Raw genomic sequence first — 13,414 nt, 5'->3', positions numbered from 1 at the left:
AAGGCCAGATACTTCCTCAGCATTTGTGCCAAACTAGAAAGCATTGATGAGCTTCTTATTGTGGTATGCATTCTTTCTTGCACATTGCTGGTAGGATTATAAACCACCTTTGAGAGCAGTTTGACAGTATATGGCAAGAGTGCCTTGAAGATACTGTACAATTTGACCTAGTAATTCTTCTGGGAAACTGTCCCAAGGAAATCAAAATGAAGAAGCTGGGCGCTGGTGACTCACACCTATAATAATCGTAGCTACTCAGGAGGCTGAGATCTGAGGATTGTGGTTCAAAGCCATCCTGAGCAAGAACGTCCATGAGACTTATCTCCAATTTATTACTCAGAAAAAGCTGGAAGTGATACAGTGGCTCAAGTGGTAGAGTGCTAGCCTTCAGCACAAAGAGGCTCAGGGACAGCGCCCAGGCCCTGAGTTCAAGCCCCAGGACTGGGGGAGTAGGGGGATGGGGAGAAAGATCTATGCCTCAGAAAGTTTTAAGTGTAACATTTCATTCTTTATAGTATCAGGAAAATTGAAGCAACTCTCACAGGGAAATAAATACAATGCATTCACTACAAGGAATACCATGACTCAAGTTAAAATGTTTTGAAGAACATGGAGAAAATATATAAAATTTTAAGTGCAAGAATAACAGTAGAAACAATAGACCTGAACTGTGTTTTAAAATATGCTTAGAATAAAAGAGTAAATTGTTTTATCTGAATACTAAAATTTGTTTTAAGAAAAACATTCTGATAATTTTTGTTTAGCATTTTTTGAAAGAAAGGCACATTACTCACATTGCCTAGAAAGAGTGTTTCTGTTGGGAAAGGGATAATATTTTTTTTTAAAGGAATAATTAGTACTCCTGTGCTGGTGTGAGGCATAGCTCAGTTATAGAGCACTTGCCTAACATTCATGAGGCCACCCTTGGTTCTAACACTGGCATCACACACACACACACACACACAAGTATATTCAAGTACATTTGCACAATTTTTCTCCAGACTTTCTTGATTTTCTGTTTGAGGTCATACTTTGTAAGTACTCCACTTTTGACATAAAAAAAAAAAAAACAACACTAGATGAGGGTCTCCGAAATCCTTCTCATACAGCTTTTTCAAAGGCTTTACTGTTATTATAAATGAAAAGTTGACTTTTGGGTTTATCGCCTAATCTCTATGGCTCTGATTAGTGTAAGTCAGTCTCCAGAACCTGATTCTTGCTTGTGAGTGGAATACAATTGAGATTTTGAACTTGAAAATCTGAGGTCTGGTCCTGAACATTTTTTTATTGCTTAGAGCAGTGCTGGCACTATTAGCAGTGTAGTCCATTGTTTAGTGGAAGAAGTGTCAGGGAAAAGTCATGTTTTTATGTGCTAAAAAGCACTTAAGAATGGAGTAGGCAGGAGGCTGAGATCTGACAATTGCAGTTCAAAGCCAGGCAGAAAAGTCCAAGAGACTTTTATCCCCACTTAACCTGCAAAATGATAGGAGTGGAGGTGTGGCTCAAGTGGTCAAATGCCAGTTGTGAGCCAAAAAAGCCCAGCAAGAGTGTGAGGCCCCAAGTGTGTTGTTGTTAAGAATTTCAGTTTCTAAAGCCAAACATGTCATTCTGCCCTAGAGACAACTGCTTTCAATCTATTAAAAGAATATCCTTTTACTTAAAAAAAAAATGTAGCCTTTCCTTAAAGGGCATATACTTAATAACTCATAAGAAATGCATTCTTAGTATTTTTTTTAATTTGTACTTCTATTTATTTTATTTTGCCAGTCCTGGGGCTTGGACTCAGGGCCTGAGTACTGTCCTTGGCTTCTTTTTGCTCAAGACGAGTTAGTACTCTACCACTTGAGCCACAGCGCCACTTCTAGCCGTTTTCTGCATATGTGGTGCTGGGGAATTGAACCCAGGGCTTCATGTATACGAGGCAAGCACTCTTGCCACTAGGCCATATCCCCAGCCCCAGTATTTTTTAAATGTCTTCTTGCTTGAAGTATGATGTAGTTGAGTGTACTATATTCACTGTTTGACAAACTAATTACCTTCTTTAGGTATATTACAATATATAGTTATATAACCAGACTGTATACTTCACTCGTGTTTATTTTTTAATAACAGCTTTATTCAGATAATAATTTAGAGTGCATAATGAATTGTACAACTATTACCACAATCGATTTAAGAATACTTGCATAACCCCTGAAAGAAATCCTTTAGCAGTCACTACACCTCCAGCCTTAAGTAACTACTCCTCTACTTTCTGTCTTATAGGTTTTCTTATTTGGGATATTTCACATAAATTAAATCATGCAGTATGTGGTCCTTTGTCACTGGCTTCTTATCATTCAGCATAATGTCTTGAAGGTTCATCAGTATTCTGACACATCATGACTTTGTTCTTTTTGTCTATTATTTTATTCTAATCTTCCTTTTTATGTATGTATGCCAGAACTAGGGCTTGAACTCAGGGCTGAGTGCTTTCCCTTAATTTTTTTTTTTTTCCTCAAAGCTATCACTCTACCACTTGAACCACAGTTCTGCTTCTGGCTTTTTGATGATTATGCAGAGATAAGCATCTCAGGGACTTCCCTGCCCTGTCTGTCATCAAATCTCATCTGATTTCTCAACCTTTGGAGAAGCTAGATTATGACCATGAGCCACCAGCATAAGGCTTTAATCTTCCTTTTTAAAGACATATATCTTATTTAGTCATTTGTGGAAATTCTTATTTCTACCTTTTGACTCATGAATACTGCTGAGAACATACATGTATATACTTTGTGAGAGCATATATTTTTATGTGGACACGTGTACATCTAGAAGTAGAATATGGTAATTCTATATTTTGATGTCCTGAGGAGCCAGCAAGTATTTTCAAGTAGCTGTATTATGGTACAGCTATATATGAGAATTCCAGTTTCCTTTAAAGCAGAGAACTTTGTAATCTGAAATTTTGTAATTTTTATGAAGTTCGTAATTTTCATTTTGTGTGCCTTTGGTATTATACCTCATAATTGCCTAGTTCAAATGTACAAGATTTATACCTGTGTTTTCTATGAGTCCTATACTTTTAGCTCTTGTGTTAGGTCTTTACTTTGAGATATGTCTGTGTCAAAATCAGATCCAAGGACTTGCATGTAACACGTACACTACATCCTAGTCCTGAGTTGGATTTTCTATATGATGAGGAGGTCATCTAGTTTCTTTTTGTTCTTGTTGTTGCCATTTCCTGGAATTCATTTTTATAAATACTTTTATATGATTAGAGGCACATAGGCATTGCGCTTTTGTGTTCCTCCCGAAGAGTGTCCTCCTTTGGTCTCGCTCTGTGTGATTGCCTAGAACAATTTTTTTGTTTGTTTTTTTAAAAAACATTTGGCTGTCCATTTGTCCTAGCATTATTGGTCTTAGTGCTGTTATTGGAAATCAAGTGACCATAAATGTGAAGGTTTATTTCTAGACTTGTGAGCACTATGTAAATATATTCCATTTATCCACATTCTCTGCATTATATGTACAGATAATAGGTTACATATACATATATGCAATATGAATGATAGTGCATTTCTATTTTTCTTTAATTTTACAGGAATCTCTTGGGTACCTGTACATACGAAACATTGTCCTTGACCGTATCCGTGTTACTTTCTTTCGGGAACAAAACTATCCTCCTTCAAAGCCCATATTTTCTTTAAAAGATTTACTTTAGCAGTCTGTAGCCCCCCCCATGTGTGCACTCTCTCTCTCTCTCTCTCTCTCTCTCTCTCACTCTCTCACCCCCCTCCCCCCTCCCCCTCTTTCCCTCTCTCCCTCTCTCTCTCCATCTCTTTTTCTTCCTTTCTTTTTTTTTTTTTTTTTGCCAGTCCTCAGGCTTGGACTCAGGGCCTGAGCACTGTCCCTGACTTCTTACTCTACCCCTTGAACGGCAGTGCCACTTCTGACTTTTTTCTATATATGTGGTGCTGAGGAATTGAACCCTGGGCTGCATGTATGCGAGGCAAGCACTCTACCACTAGGCCACATTCCTGCATCTCTTTTTCTTAATGAGACATCAAGTAATTTTCTGCCTTATTCAAACCTATAGAGACAATTGTAAGTCCATCTGATTTGTGTATGTACCTTTTGGCAAGTTGTAGTTTGTCCAACTATATAAATGTTCCAAAGTCTGAGTGCATTTCAAAGAATGAACAGTGGCCAGGATGGTCCAATGACTATTGATGAAGATGAAGATGAGATTAGATTTTTTTTTTTAGGTTAACATTTTTGTCTGTCTGTTTCTCAGTTTTGTACTAGTCCTGGTCTTAAAGTCAAGGCCTGGGCACTGTCCCTTAGTTATTTTACTCAAGGCTAGTGCCCTACCATTGAAGCCACAGCTTTACTTCCAATTTTTCTTTTGTGGTTAATTGGTGATAAGAGTTTCATGGGCTTTCCTGCCTGGGCTGGCTTTTTATTTTTTTGTAAATATTTTAAAATTGTTGTTATAAAAGTGATGTACAGAGGGGCTGCCATTACATAAGCCAGGTAAAGAGTTCTTTTATTTTTGGACTGTGCCAGCCCTTCCCTTGCTCTCTCCCAGTTTTTTCTTCCTGTCCCCACCCACAACTTGTGGGTGGGGAGTTTTCAGCATAGTGTCTAGTACCTACCACTGCTGCGTTTGTTCACCCTTCATTCCTCCATTTCTGTGTTCACCCTTACCCTCCTAAAGACAGATATATGAACAAGACAAAAATGAAAGAAAATGGAAACAACAAAGAAAAATCCCTCTTTCCATTTCCTGCAGCTCATTTTGATATACATTTAGAGAGAGAGTAGGTAGATAGATATAAAATCAATCACATATATGCATATATATGTGTGTATGTATATATACGTGTGTACACACACACACACAGACAGAGGCTGGTTTTGGGGTTTACTCAAGGCCTGGGTGCTGCCCCTGAGCTTTTGCTCAAGGCTAGCACTCTACTCCTCCAGCTTTTTCTGAGTAGTTTATTGGAGGTAAGAGTCTCATGGACTTTCCTGCCGAGGCTGGCTTTGAACCGTGATCCTCAGATCTCAACCTCCTGAGTAGCTAGGATTGTGGGTGTGAGCCACGAGTGCCTAGCAAGGTTAGTTTTAAAGTGAAACTACCTGGCAGGTGTAGAGTGCCTATATGCAACTTGAGTGGTCCAGGAAGTTGGTTAGTATAGGTGCCAGCATCAAGTTAGCCCAGAGAAAAAGAGCTGCCAGGTTGAGTGCCCAGAATTATTTTAGTAGCAGTTCCTTGCCAGGGTAAAGTTACAAAGAGGAAATGATATTGACAGATATTGACTTCATTCTGGGTTTAAGAATTAAAGGAGGCAAGACATATATAGTGGTTTTATCTCTAGATTGGCAGCATTATGCTCATATCAATTGAAGGGATAGGCCAAAGAGCTGTAAACTTAGCAGAATTTGCTGATTATCTTAAGTAATTAAAGATATTCCAATGTTTTAAATTGAGAACATTGGAAAGATAATTATACCAATGCTGTACTGAACAAATGGCTTTAAAGATAATAATCTTTTATTTTACTGTGCTTGTTGGCAAAATATTCAAGTAGATAATAAGAGGTACAGAACTTAACCATTAAAGAGCTATCATGTCTAATACTCAGGAGCTTTCAACAATTACTAGACAACAGTAGGGCTGATTTCTACCCATTGTTGCTTATTCACTCTAAAACACATATTTTAAAATGAACTTTCTCTGTGCTAAAGGTTAGGTAGCTGTTTTGTTTTCTCTGTATAAAAAAATAAGGTACTTGGTCTTTACTTGTTTTTTTGTTGAGGGGGGGGCAGTGCTGGTGAACATTTCACCTCTTAGACAAATACTCTCCTACCTGAGTCACATCCCCAGGCTGTTTTTGCTTTAGTTGTTTTGCAGATAGGAGCCCATATTTTGCCAGAGTTGGCCTCAGGTCATTATCTTCCTACTTAGACCTCATCCGTAGTTGGGATTAAAGTGTGAGCCACAGTGCCTGGCATTGATGGTGGGTTTTGAAAGGCTTAAAAAAGGCCCCATGATTGGGTAGTGTTATGAGCAAAACTTTGTCAATATAGATAAGTTTTAATGACTATAAACATTTAAATTTGAATTTTTAATGTATTATGTGATAAAACTAATCTATCCTTAAAAATTTCTTTTAGGAATTGTTCCCTCTTCTGTTGTCCTAACTTCTTTCCAAGTGATGTCAAGAGTTTTTCTAATATGGGCAGTAACACATAGTGTCAAAGAGGTAAGTAAAATAATAGCAGGAACATCAGCTTGTCTCTGTACATGGTTGCTATGACTAAAGGGCGTATGGTCTGTAAGACATGGGTCCAGATCTTCAGTGTTGCTAAAGATAAGACTGAAACATGGAGTTGGAGGTGTGGCTCAGTTGGTAGAACAATAACCAGTGAGCAAAAGCATCAGGACTGAGTTTGAATCCCGGTCTTGCATCATAAAGAATAATAAAGAGAAGAGTCAGTGAATTCCTGGAGTAAATTCCCCTGAAGGTTTAGTGGGGATATGGTCTGCAACTCAGTTATATTTGTTTGTATCTTGTTTATATCCAACACACTGAACTGGGCATCTACATCCTTGAGGTGGGAATGGAGAACTTTGACTCATCTTCCGAAAGACCAGGAGAAACAAATTTGTCTTCCACCCAGACCAGCAGGCCTAGTGGAACTGCCAAGTGTGCTATTTAGCTGTTCTGAGAGTGCTCCATACCAGGCTTCAAGTGGCAAACACAAGGAGGACCAAGGTCACTTACCGGAAGGATTTGGGAAAGAAAGCCACCATTACCATGGGTGTGAATCCACAACTGACTTGTAGTTTTGTTTTGTTTTGTTTTTTGTTCTGATACCAGGGCTTGAACTCTATGTCTCATGCTCTCATTTGACTTTCTTGCTTAAGTCTGGTACTCTTTACCTCTTGACGACCAGCTTTATTGCTGATTAATTGGAGATGGTGGAATCTTGTGGATTTTTCTGCTAGACAACTTGAATTGTGATTCTCCAAGTTTCAGCCTTCTGAGTAGATAGGATTACAGGCATGAGCCACCAGTACCCAGTGTGACTTTGGTTTGGTTTGTTTGGCAGAGGTGGAGGATGGGGGTATTCTGGTCTTTCAAATTTAATTATTTCTTGGTAATGTTACCTTAAGGTATAGTAAGTAGGTACAAGAAAGATTCAGTTTTCTAGTGACAGTGACCTCTCACTAGCATTATTGGATTTTTTGGAGTTCATGAAATTGTCAACATTATTCTGATGTATTTTTTGTTCCCTATTATTCTTGAAGTCCCTGTCACAATATTTTGTTTTTCAGGATGTGGGTTTTTTTGTTTGTTTTTCTTTTTTGCCAGTCCTAGGGCTTGAACTCAGAGCCTGAGCACTGTCCCTTGGCTTCTTTTTGCTCAAGGCTAGCATTCTACCACTTGAGCCACAGAGTCACTTCTGGCTTTTTTCTATAAATGTGGTACTGAGGAATCGAAACCAGGGCTTCATGTATGTGAGGTAAGCACTCTACCACTAGGCCACATTCCCAGCCCCAGGACATGTTTTGACAGTTTCAATTGTACTTCAAACTAAAGAGGTTTTTAAAAACTTTTTTTGTTGGCCTATGATATACGTAGAAAAATGCACATAGCTAAGGAATTCTTAGCCAAAGTTTAATGAACTTTGATTTAAAATAAGCTATTATTTTTGTTACATTCACATGGAATTTGCAGATCCTGGACTTTGTCTTCTAAGATCTCTATCACTTATAGAAGATGTTTTAATTTTCTGTGCATAAAGAATGCGAAATAATTGGTATTACATTAAGTAAAAATAGGAAATAAATCTTAATACAATATATTGCCCTTTGTTCTCACTAATTTTTATGTTGTCAAGAAAGTTACATTTACAATGCCAAATCATCTTTCCTTTCACTTTGAATCCTTTATATATATATATATATATATATATATATATAATTTTTAACCTATATTCCTTCCTCCCATACTTTTGTTTATATACTATCCCCCTTTCATTGTAATCAATAGCTTCTAACAGTCTCAAGTAACCTAACATTTGTTCTTAGTAGTAACTCATTCACATTTTTTTTCCTGTTTTTTTTTGTGATGATGCTGGAGATTGAACTAAGGGCCTCATGCAAGTGTGTCTTAACAATGAACTATACCTTCATCCTTCATGTACATTCTTAAATATGTAATTATGTATTTTCAGTAAAATGTGACATAGGAACTGTTCAGTCACTTTGCCAACTTAGATAGTAATGATCCAAGTTTTAATGGTTCATCTGCTTCTGTGGCCACTCCTACTTTTTAACATGTCTCCAAAAGAGAGCAAGAAGAACCTAAAAAATGCTAGAAATTCAAATCAAGCAATTGTGCTGGTCAGTATATATATGCATCAATGCTGAGGTTTTGGGGTTAGAACTCAGGGCCTCATACTTGATGCCCTTGCCCCAGATAGTATTCTTTTATGACATGTAAGGATTCACCCATCACCTATTGTGATACCTTGAACACCAGAATGTTCAAGAAAAAAATGTGGGGGCTAGGGATATGGCCTAGTGGCAAGAGCACTTGCCTCATATACATGAAGCCCTGGGTTCAATTCCCCAGCACCACATATACAGAAAATGGCCAGAAGTGGCGCTGCGGCTCAAGTGGCAGAGTGCTAGTCTTGAGCAAAAAGAAGCCAAGGACAGTGCTCAGGCCCTGAGTCCAAGGCCCAGGACTGACAAAAAAAAAAGTCACACAAAAAAAAATGTGGTCTCTATAATCAAAAGGTTTTTCTTGACCTAAATAGGAGTATCTCTCCCACTTTTCTCCATTTAGAGACCTCATACAGGACCAGATGGTACAGGCTTATAATTGTAACTATGGAGGAAGAGTAGAATAAGAGGATCATGGTCCAAAGGCAGCCTGGGAGAAACCAGTAGGAAAAAGAAGGCATAGCTCACGTGATAGAGCACAAGTGCAAGGCCCTAAATTCAGTCCCTAGTACTTTGACAAGAAAAAAGAAAAAGACACATATATGAACAAAGAGAAGCTCTGATGTAACAATCATCTTGGGGAGCATGAAAATACAGGAAGTATTCAGCAGTTCTAGCCCTCCTATTTCCTCCCCAAGCTTTCCCTCTATCTCAGACCTGTATTGGCTCCTCATCAACCCTTACCTACATCTGGCCTCTCCTGATATCTGTTCCCTCACTCTCCTGTCTAGGCCTGGTTCTTTGTCTTCTTGCTGAAATCAAACAGGAGTTCATTTTTCAAAATGAACTGCAAGAGTAGACCTCTGTCTGTCATGACTTCTCTTCATAAACAGACTAGCCCATGGGGCACATAGGAGCTAAGAGCTTGTCTTGGCTCAATTCCTGGCATATAAGGAACATTTTCCTGGCTCAGCCTTCTTTGGAGAAGCCACCCTAAGTCCTCTCTTGAGAGTCTTTAAGTCCTCACAATGTGCTCATGTTTGTTCCCACCATTTGAGGTTGCTTCTCACTAGCTTCTCTTGTCCCTAGTGACTGCACATGCTCTTTATCCCTGATGGACATGTACCATGAGCAAGACATGGTGGGGTAAAGCAGGAAGGGCAGTTTGGGATCTCTGTCATCAGTGAGAGAGGAAGATGTCACATCTGGAAATGAGTTATTCTCCTGTGCCTGGACCATAGCTATGCCATTCTGTCTTGTGGCCCCATGCCCTTACCACTATGACATGCCATCCCAGTTAACAAAACTCATTGAGTTGCACTCAGTATCCTCTGATCCCCTTGAAAGCAGAATGTCTAACATTTTCCCATCCTAGTCCATCTATTTCCTTACTTTCTATTTCAAATAATTCTGTAGGTGGATTTACATCACCTTTTAAAATTAGCTCCACTCTTAAAGGTAGAAATATTTCAGTAGTTGATTGCTAAACTGACACTGAAACTTTAGACAACTCTTTGGCAAGTGAGTAGTTACACGAGTGCTGCTTCTCCATCTATTAACCATGGACACATAAAGATGGTGTTACTTACTGCCAGTATCTAATTTGCATAATCATATTTAGTATGGGTAATTTGGGCAAAAGTAAGAATGGCTATTTTTCTTTCAGTGTTTTTCTGTTTATCGATTTCCAGTGTTTTCTTGTACTGTGTATAAAGGATTTCAAACCACTGAAAGATATTTAGATCCATTAGGTTAGACGTAGGTTTGCTTCTGTTATCCCATGTTGTCTGTTTCTTACTGTCTTAGCTTCTTTTCAACCCTCAGAAATCTCCACTGGAACTCAGTTGTTCAAAAGTTGTTAACTTCAAATGCTGATTAAGCTGGTTATGTGTTTAAACTATGGAAGCCAATATTATCACCCTTTAATACAGAGCAGAGCTCTTCTTTCAGTTTATAGTTGGATGGTTCTCAACTCAGCAAAATCAGGAAATTAGACCATCCTTAACATCCTAACCATGAGGACTTTGCCCCCACAAACAGCCGGCACTTGAAAGTCTCTCAGGGCATTTTCTTTAGCTCTTGTTACAAGGGCTAAAGACTGACATGCACCATTTCCAGTTGTTCATTTCTGTTTGAGAAGGGACAGCTACTTCTGCAAATTTCCTGGGAGACTGTACAGTTGTCTTTATTTTGAGAAATCTCACTCAGATGAAAAGGGTCAGAGCCTGCCCTGCTCCCCCCCACACCCCCAATCAGGTTTCTTCTGGACTCAGAGCTGGTCCTGCCTTGACTTACCCATTCCAGACTGTCCTAGCGGTTACCTAGTCCCTTCAGGCTTCAGGAATGATCAGCCTCTTCTTTCTCTTTCAGAGAAGGGAACCCCTCCCATTTAGTTCACATTCTATATACATTCATGCAGTCTTTGCTCCTATTTTTGGTAATGAAATTTTTGACAAGCTAATTGTTAAAACACAGCCTCAACTATAAGGCATGTGGATACTATGGTATATGGGAATTGTATGCCATGTGTATCCTGTGTACATATGTGTTGTAATATATGTATGGTTGTTCTTTACAAATAGTAAGCAGCTTGTTTAGGATTAGTTCCTAACAGTCTTAGAACTAACAGAGATGCCTGACTTTTTGCCACTGTCATGGAAAAGGAACAAGAATGAAGGAAGAAGAGTAATAAAGAAAACAATTGTCATCTTAGGCTTAAATGATGGTGTTCGTGTAAATCTCATGAATGTTTAATTGTTTCATGAGTTTGGATTCAGAAATAATTGGCAGAAACAAAGTTCTATGTCATAGAACTATGCCTACTAGTTGTATTATCAGTGGAGAAACATTAGTGAGTTCAAACCAGCTTTTTTTTGTCAGTTGTGGGACTTGAACTCGGGGCCTGGGTGCTGTCCAAAGCCTCTTTGTACTCCAGGCTAGCATTCTACCACTTTAAACCACATCACCACTTCTGGTTTTTGAGTGGTTAATTGGAGATAAGCGTCGCACATGGACTTTTCTGCCCAGGCTGGCTTCAAACCACGATCCTCAAATCTCAGCCTCCTGAGTAGGCTTACGGGTGTGACCCTGGCACTTGGCTGAAATGGATTAAGATGCTTAGAGGTTCTGGTGGTGATGATGGTGGTGTGGGGCTTAAACTCTGGGCCTGGACTCTGTCACTGCACTCTTCAGCTCAAGGCTAATGCTATACCACTTGAGCTCCAGTACCACTTCCAGTGGATAATTGGAGATAAGACTCTCACTGTCTTTCCTGCCTGCCGGGGCTGGCTCTGAATCATCCTCAGATCTCAGCCTCCTGAGTAATTAGGATTACAGGCATGAACCACAGGTGCAACTGGCCAAGAAGCTTAGATTTAGAGTATTTATTTCTTTATTTCCAACCAAACAAAACTACTTTTTAAATCTATGCCTGTGTGGAAAGATGTTGGTTATTACTAGATGCCAATGGCTCACACCTATAAATCCCAACTACTCAGGAGACTTGGAAGATATCAGTTCAAAGCTACCCCAGTTAGAAAAGTATATGAGATTCCATAAAAGGTAGGCTGGAGGTGTGGTTCAAGTGGTAGAGCAGCCATGAACATGAAAGGCAAATAAGAGTGTTATGTACTAAGTTCAAGTCCCAGTGCCATCTCACACACACACACACACACACACACACACACACACACACAATGAAAGATGTTATCAGTATACTTTCAGATTTCTTTCGTAAGCCACACCCTAGTACTGTCCAAAGGACACTGACATGATGCAAATGGTCTGTGTAACAATATTGTTCAGTACACTTGCTGCAAGCTCTATGTGAGCACAGTGAACTCTTAAAATGCTGTTAGTATATTTATACTAAAGGGACTGAATTCTAATTTAGTTTAAATGGCTATATGTGACTAGAAGTTACATTTAGGATAGCATAGTTCTTGCTATTAGCTAAAGGGAAGATATTATTTACCATTCTTTTTCAGTCAGGAATGTTTTCATGTGTTCCTTCTCATGTATATATGTGAATTGATACTCTTTTTTTTTTTTTTTTGCCAGTCCTGGGCCTTGGACTCAGGGCCTGAGCACTGTCCCTGGCTTCTTTTTGCTCAAGGCTAGCACTCTACCACTTGAGCCGCAGCGCCACTTCTGGCCATTTTCTGTATATGTGGTGCTGGGGAATCAAACCGAGGACTTCATGTATATGAGGCAAGCGCTCTTGCCACTAGGCCATATCCCCAGCCCCTGATACTCTTTATTTTTAAAAAGAAGCAAAATGTGGAAGGCATACTTGATATGCTGTCTGTCTTTCCCTTTTTTTGTGTGTGTGTGTGTGTGTCGTGTGGCATAAACTCAGGGCTTGGGTGCTGTCCTTGAGCTCTTTAACTTAAGGCCATTTTGAGCCACAGGGCCACTTCTGGTTTTCTGCTGGTTCATCAGAGGTAAGAGTCTCACAGACATTCCTGCCCAGGCTGGCTTTGAACTGCAATCCTCAGATCTCAGCCTCCTGAGTAGCTAGGATTATAGGCATGAGCTACCAGTGCCCAGCCATGCTGTGCTTCTTAAATCAAGAAATTGTTCACTGTAGATGAATCCTCATGGAAAGTGTGTAGTGGCAGTGGTGCTACTCCCCTCATCTGTACAGAGGGACCAGATGCCATTCCTAATGGCAAGTCCCAGGGCCTAACCAGCCTCACCTTTCAGAGCTGGGTTGGCTATGACGGCATGTCCCTGGTTCACCCTTGAGAACCATGTCACATGCTGCTTTTCTCTGATTTAAGTTGAGTAGTGCCATAACATATAGTCAAGTGTTATAATCTTGATGAGTTGAAGAGTCTTGTTTTCCACTGTAAAAATGAGGTGATTGGCAAGCATCGTGAGCATTGCTAGCATATGTCAGCAAAGCCAAGAGAAGTTAAAAGTTCTTACCTATAAACTGCCTTGAAGCAGATTTGCTCCATAGTACATTGA

At 39.4% G+C, this 13,414-nt stretch overlaps 1 protein-coding gene across 1 annotated transcript in view; it reads left to right on the top strand.

Annotated features, from left to right (window-relative positions):
- Positions 1-13,414, top strand: part of Hacd2 (3-hydroxyacyl-CoA dehydratase 2) — an 85,970-nt gene that overhangs the window by 49,347 nt on the left and 23,209 nt on the right. The window contains exon 4 of the mRNA XM_048346785.1: positions 6,163-6,251. Coding sequence (XP_048202742.1) covers positions 6,163-6,251 — 89 coding nt within the window. The remainder of the gene's footprint in view (positions 1-6,162; positions 6,252-13,414) is intronic.

This window comes from Perognathus longimembris, chromosome 5 (genome assembly GCF_023159225.1).
Source record: "Perognathus longimembris pacificus isolate PPM17 chromosome 5, ASM2315922v1, whole genome shotgun sequence".
NCBI classification, from domain to species: domain Eukaryota; kingdom Metazoa; phylum Chordata; class Mammalia; order Rodentia; family Heteromyidae; genus Perognathus; species Perognathus longimembris.
The sequence above is the reverse complement of the archived record's forward strand: the minus strand, read 5'-3'. Positions and strand labels throughout refer to the sequence as shown.